This window comes from Melopsittacus undulatus, chromosome 30 (genome assembly GCF_012275295.1).
Source record: "Melopsittacus undulatus isolate bMelUnd1 chromosome 30, bMelUnd1.mat.Z, whole genome shotgun sequence".
Taxonomy (NCBI): Eukaryota; Metazoa; Chordata; class Aves; order Psittaciformes; family Psittaculidae; genus Melopsittacus; species Melopsittacus undulatus.
Window position 1 is genome coordinate 1 of NC_047556.1, and position 22,871 is coordinate 22,871.

Genomic DNA, 22,871 nt, shown 5'->3' on the forward strand with positions numbered 1-22,871 from the left:
AGAGACACATAGAGACCCATAGAGACACATAGAGACACATAGAGACACATAGAGACACATAGAGACCATAGAGACACATAGAGACCCATAGAGACACATAGAGACCCATAGAGACACATAGAGACCATAGAGACCCATAGAGACCCATAGAGACCCCATAGAGACACATAGGGACCCATAGGGACACATAGAGACACATAGAGACACATAGAGACCCATAGAGACACATAGAGACACATAGAGACCCATAGAGACCCATAGAGACACATAGAGACACATAGGGACACATAGAGACACATAGAGACACATAGAGACACATAGAGACACATAGAGACCCATAGAGACACATAGAGACCCATAGGGACCCCATAGAGACCCATAGAGCCCCATAGGGACCCATTTAGACCCCACAGACACCCCATAAAAACCCATAGAGACCGATAGGGACCCCATAGAGACCCATTCAGACCCTACAGAAACCCCATACAGATCCCATAGAGACCCATAAAGACCCCATAGAGACCCATAGAGACACACAGAACCCCTATAGAGCCCCATAACCCGCCCCATAAGTACCCCCCATACCCACCTCTCCACCTCTCCCTTGCTGGGCCTCTCTCCCCCTGCCCCACGGCTGCCCCATAGCTCCTGTGGGGCATCACTGAGCTCATCCCTCAGCTCCCTCAGCACTGAGCTGCTGAGCGCCCTGCGCCGCGCGGCCTCCTGCGCCCGCTGCTCGCGCCCCATAGAATCTATGGGGCAGAGACACCCGTCAGCATCTATGGGGCTAAGGGGGGGATGTGTGGGGCAGGATGTGTGGGGCAGGATGTGTGGGGCAGGATGTGTGGGGCGGGATGTGTGGGGCAGTATTTGGGGCAGGATGTGTGGGGCAGGATGTGTGGGGCAGGATGTGTGGGGCAGGATGTGTGGGGCGGGATGTGTGGGGCAGGATGTGTGGGGCAGGATTTGTGGGGCAGGATGTGTGGGGCAGGATGTGTGGGGCAGGATGATGTGTGGGGCAGGATTTGTGGGGCAGGATGTGTGGGGCAGGACGTGTGGGGCAGGACATGTGGGGCAGGACGTGTGGCGCCCCATAGAATCTATGGGGCAGAGACACCCGTCAGCATCTATGGGGCTAAGGGGGGGATTTGTGGGGCAGGATGTGTGGGGCAGGATGTGTGGGGCAGGATGTGTGGTGCAGGATGTGTGGGGCAGGATGTGTGGGGCAGGATGTGTGGGGCAGGGTCTGCACTCACCATACTGCACTGGGATGATGTGGGGTGGGACGTAGCGGCGCCCGCCCCCTAAGCCAGGGGGCTTCAATGGGGCTGGGTCCGGTTCCTATGGGGCAGAGGTGTGAGAGCCCCATAGCGCTGCCCCATTGCTGCCCCATATCACCCCATAGCTGCCCCATAGTTACCCCGTATCACCCCATAGACACCACATATCACCCCATAGACACCCCATATCACCCCATAGACATCCCATAGACACCCCATATAACCCCATAGCTGCCCCATAGCTCACCTGGGCCATGTTGGAGGGCTCCGGATGGAAGGCCAAGGGGTGCTCGGCTCCTATGGGGCGATAAGGAGGTGTCTATGGGGCAGCAGGACCCATAGGGGGCACTTATGGGGCACACTTATGGGGCAGGGCTCACCTGGGGCCCCTGTCATGGCCGCCCGGAGCAGCTTCTCCACCTGGTACTTGATGCGGTGCTCTATGGGGCGCATCTTCTCCAGCACCTGTGGGGCAGCCCCATAGAGCACAGCCCCATAGAGACCAGCCCCATAGAGCACAGCCCCATAGAGCACAGCCCCATAGAGAGCAGCCCCATAGAGAGCAGCCCCATAGAGCACAGCCCCATAGAGAACAGCCCCATAGAGACCAGCCCCATAGAGCACAGCCCCATAGAGAGCAGCCCCATAGAGCACAGCCCCATAGAGACCAGCCCCATAGAGAACAGCCCCATAGAGACCAGCCCCATAGAGAGCAGCCCCATAGAGCACAGCCCCATAGAGCACAGCCCCATAGATCTCCCCCCCACACTATAGCAACTCCATAGAACTGCATAGAACCCCATAGAAGCCCCCATAGACCCCCAATAAAACCCCATAGCCCCCCATATAACCCCCCATAGACCCTCCCCCAGCATCCGCTATAGGGCAGCCCCATAGAGCCCAGCCCCATAGATCTCCCCCCCCACACTATACCAACCCCATAGAACCCCATAGACGCCCCACACAACCCTCCTGAACCCCATAGCCCCCCATAGACCCTCATAGAACCCCATAAAACACCCCACAGACCTGCATAGAACCCCATAGCCCCCTCAGAACCCCATAGCCCCCCATAGACCCCCCATATCCCCCCATATACACCCCATATCCCCCCATAGAACCCCATATTCCCCCATAGACACCCCATAGACACTCCATATCCCCCCATAGCCCCCATATCCCCCCATATACACCCCATAGACCCCCATAGACACCCCATATACCCCCATAGAACCCGATATTCCCCCATAGACACCCCATAGACCCCCCATAGCTCCCCCCATATTCCCCCATAGCCCCCATACCCCCCCATAGACACCCCATAGACACCCATAGCCCCCATACCCCCCCATAGACACCCATAGACACCCATAGACACCCCATAGACACCCCATAGACACCCCATAGACACCCATAGACACCCATAGACACCCATAGACACCCCATAGACACCCATAGACACCCATAGACACCCATAGACACCCATAGACACCCCATAGACACCCATAGACACCCCATAGACACCCCATAGACACCCATAGACACCCCATAGACACCCATAGACACCCCATACCCCCCCATACCCCCCCATAGACACCCATAGACACCCATAGACACCCCATAGACACCCATAGACACCCATAGACACCCCATAGACACCCATAGACACCCCATAGACACCCATAGACACCCATAGACACCCATAGACACCCATAGACACCCATAGACACCCCATAGACACCCATAGACACCCCATATCTCCCCATAGACACCCATAGACACCCATAGACACCCATAGACACCCATAGACACCCATAGACACCCCATAGACACCCATAGACACCCATAGACACCCATAGACACCCATAGCCCCCATAGCCCCCTATAGAACCCTATATCCCCCCATATAACCCCCCCCATATCCCCGCTATGGGTCAGCCCCTCCCCCCTCACCACTCGGGTCTCCAGCAGCCGGGGCAGGGCCGGGGCCCCCCCCAGGGCCCCCCCGTGAACTTTGACCCCCAGCAGCAGCCCCAGGTCCTGCAGGTAGAGCAGCAGCTGCAGAGCCCCCAGCTGGGGGAGGGACAGACCCTGCGGGAGGGGGAGGGAGACCCCGTAGGGTACAGTGAGACCCCATAGGGACACATAGGGATACATAGGGATACATAGGGATACATAGGGATACATAGGGATACATAGGGATACATAGGGATACATAGGGATACATAGGGACACATAGGGATACATAGGGATACATAGGGATACATAGGGATACATAGGGACACATAGGGATACATAGGGATACATAGGGATACATAGGGATACATAGGGACACATAGGGACACATAGGGATACATAGGGATACATAGGGATACATAGGGATACATAGGGACACATAGGGATACATAGGGATACATAGGGATACATAGGGATACATAGGGATACATAGGGATACATAGGGATACATAGGGATACATAGGGACACATAGGGATACATAGGGATACATAGGGATACATAGGGATACATAGGGACACATAGGGATACATAGGGATACATAGGGATACATAGGGATACATAGGGATACATAGGGATACATAGGGATACATAGGGATACATAGGGATACATAGGGACACATAGGGATACATAGGGATACATAGGGATACATAGGGATACATAGGGACACATAGGGATACATAGGGATACATAGGGATACATAGGGATACATAGGGATACATAGGGATACATAGGGATACATAGGGACACATAGGGATACATAGGGATACATAGGGATACATAGGGATACATAGGGATACATAGGGATACATAGGGATACATAGGGACACATAGGGATACATAGGGATACATAGGGATACATAGGGATACATAGGGACACATAGGGATACATAGGGATACATAGGGATACATAGGGACACATAGGGATACATAGGGATACATAGGGATACATAGGGATACATAGGGACACATAGGGATACATAGGGATACATAGGGACACATAGGGATACATAGGGATACATAGGGACACATAGGGATACATAGGGATACATAGGGACACATAGGGATACATAGGGATACATAGGGATACATAGGGATACATAGGGACACATAGGGATACATAGGGATACATAGGGACACATAGGGATACATAGGGATACATAGGGATACATAGGGATACATAGGGATACATAGAGACCCATTGAGATACATGGAGAGCCCATTGAGATACATAGGGATACATAGGGACCCCATTGAGATACATAGGGACACATAGGGATACATAGGGACCCCATTGAGATACATAGGGATACATAGAGACCCATTGAGATACATGGAGAGCCCATTGAGATACATAGGGACCCCATAGAGACCCCATTGAGATACATAGGGATACATAGAGACCCCATTGAAACACATGGAGAGCCCATTGGGATACATGGAGAGCCCATTGAGATACATAGGGATACATAGGGATACATAGAGACCCATTGAGATACATAGGGATACATAGAGACCCATTGAGATACATAGGGATACATAGAGACCCATTGAGATACATGGAGAGCCCATTGAGATACATAGGGATACATAGGGATACATAGGGACCCCATTGAAACACATGGACAGCCCATTGAGATACATAGGGATACATACGGACCCCATTGAGATACATTGAGATCCCATAGAGATACATAGGGACCCCATAGAGACCCCATTGAGATACATAGGGATCCATAGAGACACATAGGGACCCCATAGAGAGCCATAGAGACCCCATAGGGACACATTGAAACACATAGGGATCCACAGGGACCCATAGAGACCCCATAGGGATCCCATTGAGAGCCATAAGGACACATAGAAACCCCATAGAAACACATAGAGAAACATATGGAACCATAGGGACCCCATAAAAACCTATAAAGACCCATAAAGACCCCATAGGAACCCCATAGGGATCCATAGAGACCCATAGAAACCTATAGAGACCCCTAGGACCCCACAGGAATCCATAGGGACCCCATAGAGACCCCATTGAGACCCATAGGGACACATAGAGACCCCATAGAACCCCATAGAAATGCACGGAACCCAGTAAAGACCCATAGACACAAACACAAGGCACCATAGAGAACCATAAAGGCCCCATAGGGACCTATAGAGCCCCATAGACACATACAGAGCCCCAGTAACCCCAATCAGCCCCACATAACCCTCCCCAGCAACCACATATGACCCATATCCCCATCTCAAGACCCCTATAGCACCCCTTTACCCCCCCAGCACCCCCATAGCACCCCATAGGACCCCTATAGGCCTCTATAGCCACCCCATAGGACCCCCACAGACCCCTATAGCCACCCCATAGCGCCCCATAGGACCCCCATACACCCCTATAGCCACCCCATAGCGCCCCATAGACCCTTATAGGGCGCCCCATTGATACCTTCTCGGTGCGGAGCCCCCCCCCCCGCACCCGGAGCAGCAGCAACCGGATATGGTCAGTGACTGCAGCAACCTGGGGGGTAAATGTGGGTCTGAGGGGGGTAAATGTGGGTCTGAGGGGGGTAAATGTGGGTCTATGGGGGTAAATGTGGGTCTCAGAGGGGTAAATGTGGGTCTATGGGGGGTAAATGTGGGTCTATGGGGGGTAAATGTGGGTCTATGGGGGTAAATGTGGGTCTATGGGGGTAAATGTGGGTCTGAGGGGGTAAATGTGGGTCTGAGAGGGGCAAATGTGGGTCTGAGGGGGGTAAATGTGGGTCTATGGGGGTAAATGTGGGTCTGAGGGGGGTAAATGTGGGTCTGAGGGGGGTAAATGTGGGTCTATGGGGGTAAATGTGGGTCTGAGAGGGGTAAATGTGGGTCTGAGGGGGGTAAATGTGGGTCTATGGGGGTAAATGTGCGTCTGAGGGGGGTAAATGTGGGTCTGAGGGGGGTAAATGTGGGTCTATGGGGGGTAAATGTGGGTCTGAGGGGGTAAATGTGGGTCTGAGGGGGGTAAATGTGGGTCTATGGGGGTAAATGTGGGTCTGAGGGAGGTAAATGTGGGTCTATGGGGGGTAAATGTGGGTCTATGGGGGGTAAATGTGGGTCTGAGGGGGGTAAATGTGGGTCTATGGGGGTAAATGTGGGTCTATGGGGGTAAATGTGGGTCTATGGGGGGTAAATGTGGGTCTGAGGGGGGTAAATGTGGGTCTATGGGGGTAAATGTGGATCTATGGGGGGTAAATGTGGGTCTGAGGGGGGTAAATGTGGGTCTGAGAGGGGTAAATGTGGGTCTGAGGGGGGTAAATGTGGGTCTATGGGGGGTAAATGTGGGTCTGAGGGGGGTAAATGTGGGTCTATGGGGGGTAAATGTGGGTCTGAGGGGGGTAAATGTGGGTCTATGGGGGGTAAATGTGGGTCTGAGGGGGGTAAATGTGGGTCTATGGGGGTAAATGTGGATCTATGGGGGGTAAATGTGGGTCTATGGGGGTAAATGTGGGTCTGAGGGGGGTAAATGTGGGTCTATGGGGGGTAAATGTGGGTCTGAGGGGGGTAAATGTGGGTCTATGGGGGGTAAATGTGGGTCTATGGGGGTAAATGTGGGTCTATGGGGGTAAATGTGGGTCTGAGGGGGGTAAATGTGGGTCTATGGGGGGTAAATGTGGGTCTTAGGGGGTAAATGTGGGTCTATGGGGGTAAATGTGGGTCTGAGAGGGGTAAATGTGGGTCTATGGGGGTAAATGTGGGTGTATGGGGGTAAATGTGGGTCTATGGGGGGTAAATGTGGGTCTATGGGGGGTAAATGTGGGTCTTAGGGGGTAAATGTGGGTCTATGGGGGTAAATGTGGGTCTGAGGGGGGTAAATGTGGGTCTATGGGGGTAAATGTGGGTCTGAGGGGGGTAAATGTGGGTCTATGGGGGGTAAATGTGGGTCTGAGAGGGGTAAATGTGGGTCTATGGGGGTAAATGTGGGTCTATGGGGGGTAAATGTGGGTCTATGGGGGGTAAATGTGGGTCTATGGGGGTAAATGTGGGTCTATGGGGGGTAAATGTGGGTCTATGGGGGTAAATGTGGGTCTATGGGGGTAAATGTGGGTCTATGGGGGTAAATGTGGGTCTATGGGGGGTAAATATAGGCCCGAACCTGCCCCTGCAGAGCCTCCAGCAGCGGGACCGCCTCCGTCGCCGCCATCTTGGATCTGAGGGCTGAGGTAAAAGGGCTGCAGCCAATAGGAGAGCGGCTCTGGGAGGACGGACCAATGGGAGGGCGAGGAGGATGGGGAAGTCCCGCCTACCAGGAGCTGGGCGGGAGGCGTGAGGGACGCGGAGCTGGCCAATGGGAGGCGAGCATCGGGCGTCAGGGGCGGGGCTAAGGGCGGTGTTGGCCAATAGGGAGGGGAGGAGCGAGTGAGGGGCGGGGGGCGCGGCCAATGGGAGGGCGAAGAACGGGACTGGGCGGGACGGAAGCGCCGTAGAGCCCTAAAGAGCCCTATAGAGAGCCCTATAGATCCTATAGAGCCCTATAGATCCTATAGACCTCCATAGACCCCATACAGAGCCTTACAGATCCCCATAGACCCCCTATAGAGAGCCCTATAGATCCTATGGAGCCCCATAGACCCCCTATAGGTCCTATAGAGCCCCACAGAACCCTTATAGAGAGCCCTATATATCCTATAGAGCCCCATAGACCCCTTTAGAGCCCGATAGATCCTATAGAGCCCCACAAACCCCTACAGATACCCGAAATGTCCCATAGACCCCTATAGACATCCTATAGAGCTCCATAGACCTCTATAGATACCCCACAGACCCCTATAGCCATCCCATAGACCCCTATAGATACCCCATAGATCCCTAGATATCCCATAGAGCCCCATAGAACCCTATAGATGCCCCATAGATCTCTATAGACATCCCATAGAGCCCTATAGGGCCCTATAGACACCCTATAGGCCGTTATTGACGCCAAATACACCCCTATAGAAGTCCATAGACTCTATAGATACCCCACCCATAGACACCCCATAGCCCCCCACAGGCCCCCCATAGAGCCCCATAGACACTCCATAGCCCCCTATAGACACCCCATAGAGCCCCATAGACACCCAATAGACCCCCATAGACACCCAACAGACCCCCCATAGACACTCTACAGAGCCCCATAGACCTGTATAGATACCCCATAGACCCCTATAGAGCCCCTTAGAGTCCTATAGACCGTTATTGACGCCAAATACACCCCTATAGAAGCCCATATGGCCTATAGATATACCACAGACACCCCATAGAGCCCCACAGACACCCCATAGCCCCCCATAGACACCCCATTGCCTCCCATAGACACCCATAGCCCCCCATAGACACACCATAGACACCCATAGACACCCATAGACACACCATAGACACCCATAGACACCCCATAGACACCCATAGACACCCATAGACACCCCATAGACACCCATAGACACCCCATAGACACCCATAGACACCCATAGACACCCATAGACACCCCATAGACACCCATAGACACCCATAGACACCCCATAGACACCCATAGACACCCCATATCCACCCATAGACACCCATAGACACCCATAGACACCCATAGACACCCCATAGACACCCATAGACACCCCATAGACACCCATAGACACCCATAGACACCCCATAGACACCCCATAGACACCCATAGACACCCATAGACACCCATAGACACCCCATAGACACCCATAGACACCCATAGACACCCATAGACACCTCACCCCCTATAGAACCTCTTTATTCCCATACCCCCTATGGGTCAGTCCCCCCCATCCCCCCCCCCCCCCATTCACCTCCTCCCCCCCCTATCCCTCAATGGGCTGCTCCGGCTCCGGCTCCTCCTCCTCTCATTGGCCCCTCCCCCTCCCCCCCCCCCCCTCCGGTGATGATGATGATGATGATGATGGGAGGGGGAGGAGCCTCCTCCCCCCCCTCCCCCCCCCCCCACCGGAGGGGGCGGGGCCGGTGGGCGGGGCCCGTTTGTCACGTGACGGGGGCGGGGCCCCGCGCTGCTGCCGGAGCTCCTCCTCCTCCTGCTCCTTGCGGCGCCGCTCGCGCTCCCGGGCCCGGGCCATGCGCTCGGCCTGTTTCTGGATGAACTGCATGGAAATGGGGCGAAAAACGGGGATTTTGGGCAAAAAGAAGTGAAATTAGGGTTTTTTGGGGGGAGATAATGGGGTTTGGGGGAAAAAGAACGGGGTTTTGGGGTGAAACGGAGGAGATTTGGGGCGGTGGGAGGGGTGGAGGGAAGGGGAGTAAGGGAGAGGGGGCGTGGCTAAAGGAGGAGGGGGCGTGGTCAATGGGAGTAGGAGGGAGCCAATAGGAAAGGGGTTAAGGATAAGGGGGCGTGGCTAAGGGAGGAAGGGGCGTGGTCAAGGGTTAGGGCCATGCGCTCGGCCTGTTTCTGGATAAACTGAAGGGGTTTTGGGGTGAAAAATGGGGGTTTTGGGTAAAAATAAGGGAAATTAGGGTTTTTTTGGGGGGGATAATGAGGTTCGGGGGAAAAAGAACGGGGTTTTGGGGTGAAATGGAGCGGGTTTGGGGCAGTGGGAGGGGTGGGAGGGAGGAGGGAGTAAGGGAGAGGGGGCGTGGTCAAAGGAGGAGGGGGCGTGGTCAATGGGAGGAGGGTTGGAGCCAATAGGAAAGGGTTAAGTATAAGGGGGCGTGGCTAAGGGAGGAGGGGGCGTGGTCAATGGGAACAGAGCTTGAGCCAATAGAAAGGGGTTAAGGAGCAGGGGGCGTGGCTAAAGGAAAAGGGGGCGTGGCCAAGCTCGCGGGCCCGGGCCATGCGCTCGGCCTGTTTCTGGATGAACTGAAGGGGGTTTGGGGTGAAAAATGGGGGTTTTGGGTAAAAATAAGGGTATAGAGGGGTTTTGGGGGGGAAATAATGGGGTTTGGGGGAAAAAGAACGGGGTTTTGGGGTGAAACGGAGCGGGTTTGGGGCAGTGGGAGGGGCTGGAGGGAAGGGGAGGGAGGAGGGGTTAGGGGAGGGGGCGTGGCTAAAGGAGGAGGGGGCGTGGTCAATGGGAGTAGGAGGGAGCCAATAGGAAAGGGGTTAAGGATAAGGGGGCGTGGCTAAAGGCAAAGGGGGCGTGGCCAATGGGAGTAGGGTTGGAGCCAATAGGAATGGGTTAGGGAGGAGGGGGCGTGGCTAAAGGCGGAGGGGGCGTGGCCACCAGGGCTCATTAATGCAAGTGGGAGGGGCCACAGAAAGAGCCAATGGGAAGGGCTTAAACCAAAGGGGTGGGGCTAAACACACCGGGGGAGGGGTAGGAGTGCTGCCATTGGGCAGTGTGGGGTTAAGCCCCGCCCCCTGACCTGGGTGTCGGTCAGCGGCAGCCAATAGATGCACGGCGCTGCCTTGGTCTTCCGGAAGAGATCATCCAATAGCTTGGCTGGGGGCTCCTCGGGGGGCTTCTCTATTGGATGGGAGGGGGGACATGACCCTTAGCCCCGCCCCCTGCCCCGTAACCCACTCTCATTGGCCCAGACCCCACCAAGCCCCTCCCATCCCACCTCCCATTGGCCAATTGAACTCACACCCCCCCCTCAACCCCCTCCCCTTCAAGCCCCGCCCCCTTTGAAGCCCCTCCTCCTGTAAGCCACGCCCCTTTCAAGCCCCACCCCCTTTGAAGCCCTAACCCCCTCTGATTGGCTTAGACCCCACTAAGCCCCTCCCATTGGCCCAATCGAACCCACCCCCTCAAGCCCCCCCCCTTGAAGCCCCTCCCCCTTCAAGCTCCGCCCCCTGCCCCATAACCCCCTCCCATAGGCCCAGACCCCACTAAGCCCCTCCCATCCCACCACTCATTGGCCCAATAGAACCCTCGAGCCCCTCCCCTTTAAGCCCCACCCCCTCAAGCCCCTCCCCTTCAAGCCCCTGCCCCATAAGCCCCTCCCATTGGCCCAGACCCCACTAAGCCCCTCCCATCCCACCTCCCATTGGCCCAATAGAACCCTCGAGCCCCTCCCATTCAAGCCCCGCCCCTTCAAACCCCTCCCCTTTAAGCTCCGCCTTCCCTCAAGCCCCTCCCCTTGAATCCCCTCCCCTTCAAGCCCCGCCCCCTGCCCCATAACCCCCTCCCATTGGCCCAATTGAACCCTCAAGCCCCGCCCCCTTAGGCCCCGCCCCTCACCTTTCTTCTCCCCCCTCCCCTCCCTGGAGCCCCGCCCCGCCCTCTCCTTGTCCCCCATTGGCTGCCGGTGCCGTGGGCGGGGCTCCCTGCCGGAGGGGGCGTGGCCTGCGCCGGGTGGGCGTGTCCCCGCCGCCGAGGGGGCGTGTCCGGGGCTGGCGTTGGGGGCGTGGCCGGAGGCGGGGGGCGGGGCTAAGGCTCCAGGCCCCGCCCCCTTGTCCCGGTCCCACTCCCGCTCCCCCCGCGCACGCTCCCTGCGCTCCATCTCCCGCTCCCGCTCCGCCCACTGTGATTGGCTGCGGCCGGCGCTGGCCACGCCCCCCGGACACGCCCCCCGCGCCTGGGGGCATGACCCCGGAGGCTCCTCCCCCGTGTCCGGGCGCTCGGGGAGGAGACCGCGGTGGAAGTCCAGCTGGGGGGAGAGACCCATAAGTGACATATAGGACACATAGGGACCTATAGGGACCCATAGAGACCCATAGAGACACATAGGGACCCATAGAGACCCCATAGGGACCCATAGGGACCCATAAGTGACCCATAGAGACCCATAGAGACCACATAGAAACCTATAAGGACCCAAAAGTGACAGCCAGGACCCACATATGACTCATAGATCCCCATCAGTGACCCATAAGAGCCCCATAGAGACCCACACATGACCCACAGAGACCCATAAGTGACCCACAAGAGACCCATAGAGACCCATACGTGACCCATAAGAGCCCCATAGAGACCCATAAGACCCCCATAGAGACCCACCCATGACCCATAGAGACCCATAAGTGACAGCCAGGACCCACATATGACTCATAGAGCCCCATAGAGACCCATAGAGCCCCATAATTGACCCCCAAGAGCCCCATAGAGACCCATAAATGACCCATAGAGCCCCATAGATCCCCATAGAGCCCCATAAGTGACCCATAGATCCCCATAGATCCCCGTAGCTGCCCCATAGAGCCCCATAGAGACCCATAAATGACCCATAGCTCCCCATAGCTGCCCCATATCTGCCCCACACCTCCTCCTGCTCCGCGAAGTCGGCCGCCAGCACTTTGGGGTTGGACTGAGGCCACTTGACCCCATGCAGAGCATTGCGGGTGGCAACTGCCTCCTCCACAGAGCAGTACTGGGGGCAATGGAGAGGGTCAGGACCCATAGAGACACATAGGGACCCATAGGGACCCCACAGAGCCCCATAGAGTCCCATAGAGACCCATAGAGACCCCATAGAGACCCCATAGGGCCCCATAGAGCCACATAGGGCCCCATAGAGACCCATAGAGCTCCATAGGCGCCCTATAGAGCCCCACAGGTGCCCCATAGAGCCCCATAGATGCCCCATAGGGCCCCATAGAGACCCATAGAGCCCCGTAGGACCCCATAGCTGCCCTATAGAGCCCCATAGGGCCCCATAAGAGCCATATAGAGCCCCATAGTGCCCCATAGAACCCCGTAGGACACCATAGATGCCCCATAGGGCCCCATAGAGCCCCCATAGAGACGCCATAGAGACCCATAGAGACCCCATAGAGACCCCATAGAGCCCCATAGAGCCCCCATAGAGTCCCCATAGAGCCCCCATAGAGCCCCATAGAGCCCCATAGAGACCCCATAGAGCCCCCATAGAGCCCCATAGAGCCCCATAGAGCCCCCATAGAGCCCCATAGAGCCCCATAGAGCCCCACAGAGCCCCATAGAGCCCCATAGAGCCCCCACAGAGACCCATAAAGCCCCACAGAGCCCCATAAAGCCCCATAGAGACCCCATAGAGCCCCATAGAGCCCCATAGAGACCCCATAGAGCCCCATAGAGCCCCACAGATACCGTCACATAGCAATGGGACTTGATGCGGTCGATCCAGAATCCATCCTCCCGCAGCCTCCCAGTGCGGCCCAGGAGCTCCTTGAGCTGCCCCAGGGTGAAGGGGCGAACCTATGGGGCAGGTGTGACCCATAGAGATACATGGGGACACATAGAGACACATAGAGACCCATAGAGACACATAGAGACCCATAGAGACACATAGAGACCCATAGAGACACATAGAGACCCATAGAGACCCATAGAGACACATAGAGACCCATAGAGACACATAGAGACACATAGAGACCCATAGAGACACATAGAGACACATAGAGACACATAGAGACACATAGAGACACATAGAGACACATAGAGACACATAGAGACCCATAGAGACACATAGAGACACATAGAGACACATAGAGACACATAGAGACACATAGAGACACATAGAGACACATAGAGACACATAGAGACACATAGAGACACATAGAGACACATAGAGACACATAGAGACACATAGAGACACATAGAGACACATAGAGACACATAGAGACACATAGAGACACATAGAGACACATAGAGACACATAGAGACACATAGAGACACATAGAGACACATAGAGACACATAGAGACCCATGGAGCAGCCCATGCAGGTGCTGGCTGAGCAGAGGGGGCGTGGCCTCAGCTGGCCCCACCCCCTGCAGCACTATAGCGCCCCCTGGTGGATGCGCAGCAACGCGCTGCCTGCAGCCCCCTTTAGCACACCCCATAGTGCCCCATAGACACCCTATATTCCCCCACAGCCATCCTATATCCCCCTATAGACACTCTATAACCCCTATAGCCACCCTATACCCTCCTATAGACACTCTATAACCCCTATAGCCACCCTATATTCCCCTATAGACACTCTATAACCCCTATAGCCACCCTATATCCCCCTATAGACACTCTATAACCCCTATAGCCACCCCACAGATACCCTATATCCCCTATAGCCACCATATATCCCCTACAGCCACCATATATCCCTCTATAGCCACCCCATAGGCACCTTATATCCCCTATAACCACTCCATAGACACCCTATATCACCCTATAGCCACCCTATATCCCCCTATATCCCCCCATAGCCACCCTATATCCCCCTATATCCCCCCATAGCCTCCCCATAGCCACCCCATATCCCCCTATATCCCCTACAGCCACCCCATAGACACCCTATATCCCCCTATAGCCACACTATATCCCCCTATAACCATCCTATATCTCCTGTATCCCCCCATAGCCACCCAATCGCCACCCTATATCCCCTATAGCCACCCCATAGCCACCCTATATCCCCTATAACAACCCCATAACGACCCTATATCCCCCATAGCCACCCCATAGCCACCCTATATCCCCTATAGGCCCCCCATATCCACCCCATATCCGCCTATAACCACCCTATATCCCCTATAACCACCCCATAGACACCCATAGACACCCATAGACACCCACAGACACCCACAGACACCCATAGACACCCCATAGACACCCATAGACACCCATAGACACCCCATAGACACCCATAGACACCCATAGACACCCATAGACACCCCATAGACACCCATAGACACCCCATAGACACCCCATAGACACCCATAGACACCCATAGACACCCATAGACACCACATAGACACCCATAGACACCCCATAGACACCCATAGACACCCCATAGACACCCCATAGACACCCATAGACACCCATAGACACCCATAGACACCACATAGACACCCATAGACACCCCATAGACACCCATAGACACCCCATAGACACCCCATAGACACCCATAGACACCCATAGACACCCATAGACACCCCATAGACACCCATAGACACCCCATAGACACCCCATAGACACCCATAGACACCCATAGACACCCATAGACACCCATAGACACCCCATAGACACCCATAGACACCCCATAGACACCCATAGACACCCATAGACACCCCATAGACACCCATAGACACCCATAGACACCCCATAGACACCCCATAGACACCCCATAGACACCCATAGACACCCATAGACACCCATAGACACCCATAGACACCCATAGACACCCCATAGACACCCCATAGACACCCCATAGACACCCCATAGCCCCTCCCCCCGTGGATGATGTCACTCACCAGGTTGCAGAGGTGCACGATGGGGGAGGGGCGGGCGCGGGGGGGGGAGGGGCGGTTGGGCCCTGCCCGGACAGGGTCATCCACAGGCAGCACCAGCCCCGGGCGGGGGCGGCGGGGGGGGTCACCTGGGGTACAGCCCAGTACACACCAGTAAGAACCAGTATACACCAGTACGGACCAGTATAGACCCACTATAGCCCATTATACACCATTACAGACCATTATACACCCATTATAGACCCATTATACACCATTATATCCCATTATAAACCCATTATACACCATTATAAACCGATTATAAACCATTATAGACCCATTATAAACCATTATAAACCCATTATACACCATTATAGACCATTATAGACCCATTATAAGCCATTATAGACCCATTATAGACCCATTATAGACCATTATAGACCATAATAAACCATTATAAACCCATTACAAATCATTACAAACCATTATAGACCCATTATAAACCATTATAAACCATTGTAGCCCCATTATAAACCATTATAGACCATTATAAACCCCTTATAAACCCTTATACACCATTATACACCCATTATAAACCATTATAGACCCATTATACACCATTATAGACCCATTATAAACTATTATAGACCAACTATATACCATTATAGACCTATTATAAACCATTATAGACTGGCTATATACCAGTACAGACCCATTATAGACCCATTACAAGCCATTATAGACCCATTATACACCATTATAGACCAACTATATACCATTATAGACCCATTATAAACCATTATAGACCAACTATATGCTACTATAGACCCATTATAAACCATTATAGACCAACTATATGCTACTATAGACCCATTATAAACCATTATAGACCAACTATATATTACTATAGACCCATTATAAACCATTATAGACCAACTATGTGCTACTATAGCCCCATTATAAACCATTATAGACCAACTATATGCTACTATAGACCCATTATAAACCATTATAGACCAACTATATATTACTATAGACCCATTATAAACCATTATAGACCAACTATGTGCTACTATAGCCCCATTATAAACCATTATAGACCAACTATATGCTACTATAGACCCATTATAAACCATTATAGACTAACTATATATTACTATAGACCCATTATAAACCATTATAGACCAACTATACACCATTATAAACCTATTATAAACCATTATAGACCCATTATAGATGCTTATATGCCACTCTAGACCTTTTCTACGGCATCACAGCCCCACTGCAGACCATTAAAGACCATTATAGGCCCATTATAAACCAGTATCTGCCACTATAGACCCAACGTGTGCCCCTATAGAACCAATATATGGCATTATAAACCCATTACAAACCATTGTGAACCATTATATACCACTATAGAACCATTATATCCCATTATAAACCCATTCCACACCATCAAAGCCTCACTGTGGAGCACTATAGCTCATTATATACCATTATATCCAACCAGAAACCACTAAAGCCCCACTAAAGACCATTATAAACCATCACAGATCCCCTATAGACCCATTACAGACCCATTATAAACCATTACAGAACCATTATAAACCATTATGACTCATTATAAACCATTATAGACCCATTATAGACCATTATAGCCCCCCCCTCACCTCTCTTCACGTCCCCCTCCGCGCCAGCAGGGGGCGGGGCTCCCTCCGCAGGGGGCGTGGCCTGCGCCGAGGGGGCGGGGCCAGAGCCGGCAGGGGGCGGGGGCTCCGCTCGGCCCCTCCCCTCCTCCTCCCCCTCCTCCCCCTCGGCCTCGTTGTCATGGCGACGGCCGTTCTCTGGGGGCACGTCCTGCAGGGGGTACAGAGACATATAGGGACATATAGGGACATATAGGGATCCTATAGAGACCTATAGAGACCCCATAGAGACCATAGAGACACATAGGGACACATAGAGACACATAGAGACCCATAGAGACCATAGAGACCCATAGAGACCCCATACAGACCCCACAGAAACCCCATAGAGCCCCGATAGAGACCCCACAGAGCCCCCATAAAGACCCATAGAGACCCGATAGAGATCCATAGATCCTCATAGAGACCCTATAGAGACCGCATAAAGACCCATAGGGACCCATAGAGACCGCATAAAGACCCCATAGAGACCCATAGGGACCCATAGAGACCCCATAGGGACCCATAGATCCCCATAGAGACCCACAGAGCCCCCATAAAGACCCCATAGAGACCCCATAGAGCCCCCATAGAGACCGCATAGAGCCCCATAGAGACACCATAGAGACCCCAGAGACCCATAGAGACCCATAGAGCCCCACAGAGCCCCCATAAAGACCCCATAGAGACCCCATAAAGACCCCATAGAGACCCCATAGAGCCCACATAGAGACCCACAGGGACCCATAGAGCCCCCATAGAGCCCCATAAACACCATAAAGACCCCATAGAGACCTCATAGAGCCCCCATAGAGCCCCATAGAGACCCCACAGAGCCCCATAGAGACCCTATAGAGACCTCATAGAGCCCCCATAGAGACCCCATATAGACCCATAGAGACCCATAGACCCCATAGATCCCCAATGCAGGGGTCGTGCCCTGGGTTACCTGGGTAACTGTGCGGCAGATCTTGAGGGGGGGGTTGTTGCCATGGTGATGATGCAGGTGATGATGGAGGTGATGGGGCAGCCCCAGCAACGGGGGTGGGGGGGGCGGGGGGAGGGGCATGGAGGCCACGCCCCCTCCCCCTCCGGCCACGCCCCCTCCGGCCTCTTCCTCCATCCCCATTGGTCGATCCTCGTCCTCCTCCTCCTCCTCCTCTTCCTCTTCCGGGTGCAGCTCCACAACTGCTTCCGCCTTCATCTCTGGGATCAGGCTCTGTTATATAGCGGATGGGGAGAGTCTATAGGGTGGGACCTATAGGAGGGGCCCTATAGGACCCTATAGATCCCTATAGAACCCAACAGAACCCTATAGGACCCTATAGAATCCAATAGACCCCTGTAAGACCCTATAGAACCCAATAGAACACTATAGAACCCTATAGGACCCTATAGAACCCACCAATAGAACCCTATAGGACCCTCTAGAGCCCTATAGGACCCAATAGAACCCAATAGGACCCTATAGAGGCCTATAGAACCCACCAATAGAACCCTATAAGACCCTATAGAACCCTATAGGACCCAATAGAGCCCAATAGGACCCTATAGAGGCCTATAGAACCCACCAACAGAACTCTGTAAGACCCTATAGAACCCTATAGGACCCAATAGAACCCAATAGAGGCCTATAGAACCCACCAATAGAACCCTATGGGACCCTATAGAGCCCTATAGAACCCACCAATAGAACCCTATAAGACACTATAGAGGCCTATAGGACCCACCTATAGAAACCAATAGGACCCTATAGAGGCCTATAGAACCCACCAATAGAACCCTATAGGACCCTATACAGCCCTATAGAACCCAATAGAACCCTATAGGACCCTCTAGAGCCCTATAGGACCCAATAGAACCCTATAGGACCCTATAGAACCCACCAATAGAACCCTGTAAGACCCTATAGAACCCTATAGGACCCAATAGAACCCAATAGGACCCTATAGAGCCCTATAGGACCCAATAGAACCCAATAGGACCCTATAGAGCCCTATAGAACCCACCAACAGAACCCTATAAGACCCTATAGAACCCTATAGGCCCCTATAGAACACAACAGAACCCTATAGAACCCACCAACAGAACCCTATAGGACCGTATAGAAACCTATGGGCCCCTATAGAACCCAACAGAACCCCATAGGACCTCACAGAACCCTATAGGACCCTACAGAACGCTATAGGCCCCTATAGAGCACAACAGAACCCTATAGGACCCCATAGAACCCACCAATAGAACCCTATAGGACCGTATAGAACCCTATAGGCCCCTATAGAACCCAACAGAACCCTATAGGACCCTACAGAACGCTATAGACCCCTATAGAACCCAACAGAACCCTATAGGACCCCATAGAGCGCTATAGAACCCACCAACAGAACCCTATAGGCTCCTATAGAACCCAACAGAACCCTATAGGACCCTATAGAGCCCTATAGAACCCACCAATAGAACCCTATAGGACCATATAGAACCCTATAGGCCCCTATAGGATGCTATAGAACCCTATAGGACCCCATAGGTCGGCTTTACCTTAAGGCTCTCAGTGGTGATGCTGATGGACGGGCGCTTGGGGGCCCCAGTGCTGCTGCCCCAGCGCCGCTTGCGGGTGCCCCCCGGCACCGGCCCGGCCCCCCCCTCTGCGTCCGAGCTCCCCCTGGCGGCCGCTGTGGGGATATATACATTAAGGGATGTATAGGAAGGGGCGGAGCTTCCTATAGGTCACCCCCTATAGACCCTCAATGGGCTGCGCTGCCCCTCGCTATTATAGCGCCCCCTGGTGGGTGCTGCGCGCTGATTGGCTGGAGCTCTAAGCCACGCCCCCATTGTGATCCCCTATTGGCCAGCGCCCCTCGCTATTATAGCGCCCCCTAGTGGGTGCTGCGCGCTGATTGGCTGGAGCTCTAAGCCACGCCCCCATTGTGATCCCCTATTGGCCAGCGCTCTGTCTCTATTATAGCGCCCCCTAGTGGATGCTGCGCGCTGATTGGCTGGCGCTCTAAGCCACGCCCCCTCCGTTACCCCCTATAGACACTCAATGGGCTGCACCCCCCTCGCTATTATAGCGCCCCCTGGTGGATGCTGCGCGCTGATTGGCTGGAGCTAAGCCACGCCCCCCCTGTGATCCCCTATTGGCCAGCGCCCCTCCGCTGTTATAGCGCCCCCCTGGTGGCCGCGCACGCAAGCTGCGCTCTGATTGGTCGGCTCAAGCCACGCCCCCTCCCCCCCCCCCCATTGGCCCTCCCCTTATCCCCGCCCCCTCCCCCGCTCCCCATTGGCCCTCCCATGGCCACGCCCCCTCCAGGCCCCGCCCCCTGCTCACAGACGACGCTGATCTTCCTCTTGAAGGCCTTGGGCCGGGCGGGGCTCTGGGGACAGAGGGGGGCGGGGCTGTGACGTCAGCGCCGAGGGGCGTGGCCACGCAGGCTCCGCCCCCTCCTCCTCAGCCCCCCCCCCCCATCCCCTCCCCTTGGCCCCTCCCTCCCCTCCCCCTCTATGGGGCTGCCCCATAAGTGACCTCCGGTGTGGGGGGGGCGTCCGGCGCGTCCGTGGGCTGCCCCATAAGTGAACTTGGGGGTCACTGAGGTCCAATGGGTGCCCCATAAGAGGAGATGGGGGTCAGAGATGTCCATGTGCTGCCCCATAAGTGAGGTGGGGGGTCACTAAGGTCCATGGGCTGCCCCATAAGTGGGGGGTGAAGGGTCAGTGAGGTCCATAGGGTGCCCCATAAGTGAACTTGGGGGTCACTGAGGTCCATAGGGTGCCCCATAAGTGAGCCTGGGGGTCATTGAGGTCCATTGGCTGCCCCATAAGTGAACTTGGGGGTCACTGAGCTCCTTGGGCTGCCCCATAAGTGTGGGGTGGAGAAGGGTCATTGAGGTCCATTGTCTGCCCCATAAGTGTGGGGTGAAGGAAGATCATTGAGGTCCATTGGCTGCCCCATAAGTGGACTTGGGGGTCACTGAGCTCCTTGGGCTGCCCCATAAGTGTGGGGTGGAGAAAGGTCATTGAGGTCCATTGTCTGCCCCATAAGTGAACTTGGGGGTCATTGAGGTCCATTGGCTGCCCCATAAGTGTGGGGTGGAGAAGGGTCATTGAAGTCCATTTCCTGCCCCATAAGTGTGGGGTGAAAAAGGGTCATTGAGGTCCATTGGCTGCCCCATAAGTGAATTGGGGGTCACTGAGTTCCTTGGGCTGCCCCATAAGTGTGGGGTGGAGAAGGGTCACTGAGGTCCATTGGCTGCCCCATAAGTGTGGGGCTGGGCGTGGTGGAAGTCCATTGGCTGCCCCCTAAGTGTGGGATGAAGGAAGATCACAGAGGTCCATTGCTTGCCCCATAAGTGTGGGGTGAAGAAGGGTCATTGAGGTCCATTGGCTGCCCCACAAGTGAACTTGGGGATCACTGAGGTCCTTGGGCTGCCCCATAAGTGAACTTGGGGGGCACTGATGTCCATTGGCTGCCCCATAAGTGAACTTGGGGGTCACGCAGCATCCATAGGGTGCCCCATAAGTGAACTCGATGGCCTTGCAGTATCCGTGGGGTGCCCCATAAGTCAGGTTGGGAGCCACTGAGGTCCATGGGCTGCCCCATAAGTGAACTTGGGGGTCACTGATGTCCATAGGCTGCCCCATAAGAGACGAGTGGGCTGCCCCACATGGCACTTGTGGGTCCCAGAGGTCCATTGGCTGCCCCATAAGTTAAGTTGTGGGTCGCAGGTGTCTGTAGGGTGCCCCATGTAGCACTTGTGGGTCACAGACTGATCCATAGGGTGCCCCATAGCACTTGCTATGGGTCCCAGAGCTCCATCGGCTGCCCCATAAGTGAGGTTGTGGGTCACAGATGCCCATAGGGAGCCCCACATGGCACTTGTGGGTCCCAGATGTCCATAGGCCGCCCCATAGGCGATCCGTGGGGCGCCCCACACATCCACAGGCTGCCCCATAGCGTTGGTTAGGGGTCCCCGAGCTCCATCGTCTGCCCCACACATCCATAGGGCGCCCCATAGGCGATCCACGGCCTGCCCCACACGGCACTTATGGGTCCCAGCCACCGCTGGGCTTCCCCCCATGGCACTTGTGGGTCCCGGCCTGCTCCATGGGGTGACCCCCCACACTTGGGGGTCCCGCGGCTCCATCGGCTGCTGGGTGCCCAAAAGAGAGACGTTGGGGGGTCCTGACTTGGGGGGCGCCCCCCAAGTAAGGGGGCTGGGGGGGAGGGGGGCATGTGTGGGGCGCCCCAGAAGTCAATGGGGCGCTGCTGTGGGGCACCCAAGCGGAAATGGGCCCCACAAGTGTGGGGTGCCCCATAAGTGTGGGGTGCCCCATAAGTGGTTATGGATGGGGGAGGCTGGTGCTATGGGGCACCCCATAAGTAACTACAGGGGGGGTTGGTGCTGCCGTGGGGTGCCCCATAAGCGAATATGGGGCTGGGTGGGGGGGCGAGCATTGACGCTATGGGGTGCCCCATAAGTGACTCTCGGAGCCCGCAGTGCTATGGGGTGCCCCATAAGTGACCCTTTGGGCCTCACTGGGCGCTGTGGGGTGCCCCATAAGTAACTATGGGGGTGCTGCATCCATAACGCACCCCATAGGCGGCTCTTTAAGCTGCAACGGGCGCTATGGGGCGCCCCATAAGTGACACAAGGGGTTGGTTATGGGGCAGGGCCCGTGTCCATCCCCCCCCCCAACCTCTGCCCCACATCTCCCCCCTCCCCCCCATTACCTCTGGGTCCGGGGGGCGCTCGG

The 22,871-nt window shown here is 54.9% G+C and overlaps 2 protein-coding genes across 2 annotated transcripts; both read right to left on the reverse strand.

The window, feature by feature from the left end:
- Positions 1-576: 576 nt before the first annotated feature.
- Positions 577-7,811, reverse strand: LOC117437874 (neuroguidin-like; the record flags this gene model as incomplete). The annotated part of the gene is made up of 7 exons (XM_034072519.1): positions 7,431-7,811; positions 5,745-5,816; positions 3,234-3,371; positions 1,661-1,745; positions 1,528-1,577; positions 1,257-1,341; positions 577-752 (listed from the first exon to the last, which is right to left on the reverse strand). Coding segments are annotated over exons 1-7 (654 nt in total), but the record flags the coding sequence as incomplete, so codon positions are not given.
- Positions 7,812-8,491: 680 nt separating this feature from the next.
- Positions 8,492-22,800, reverse strand: LOC117437851 (apoptotic chromatin condensation inducer in the nucleus-like). The gene is made up of 12 exons (XM_034072501.1): positions 20,644-22,800; positions 20,449-20,494; positions 19,659-19,792; positions 18,070-18,339; positions 17,106-17,292; positions 15,457-15,581; positions 13,294-13,401; positions 12,488-12,595; positions 11,467-11,875; positions 10,649-10,749; positions 9,273-9,429; positions 8,492-8,499 (listed from the first exon to the last, which is right to left on the reverse strand). The coding sequence occupies exons 1-12, from the start codon at positions 20,686-20,688 to the stop codon at positions 8,492-8,494; spliced, it is 1,698 nt and encodes a 565-aa protein (XP_033928392.1). The 5' UTR covers positions 20,689-22,800.
- Between the last annotated feature and the right edge of the window lie 71 nt (positions 22,801-22,871).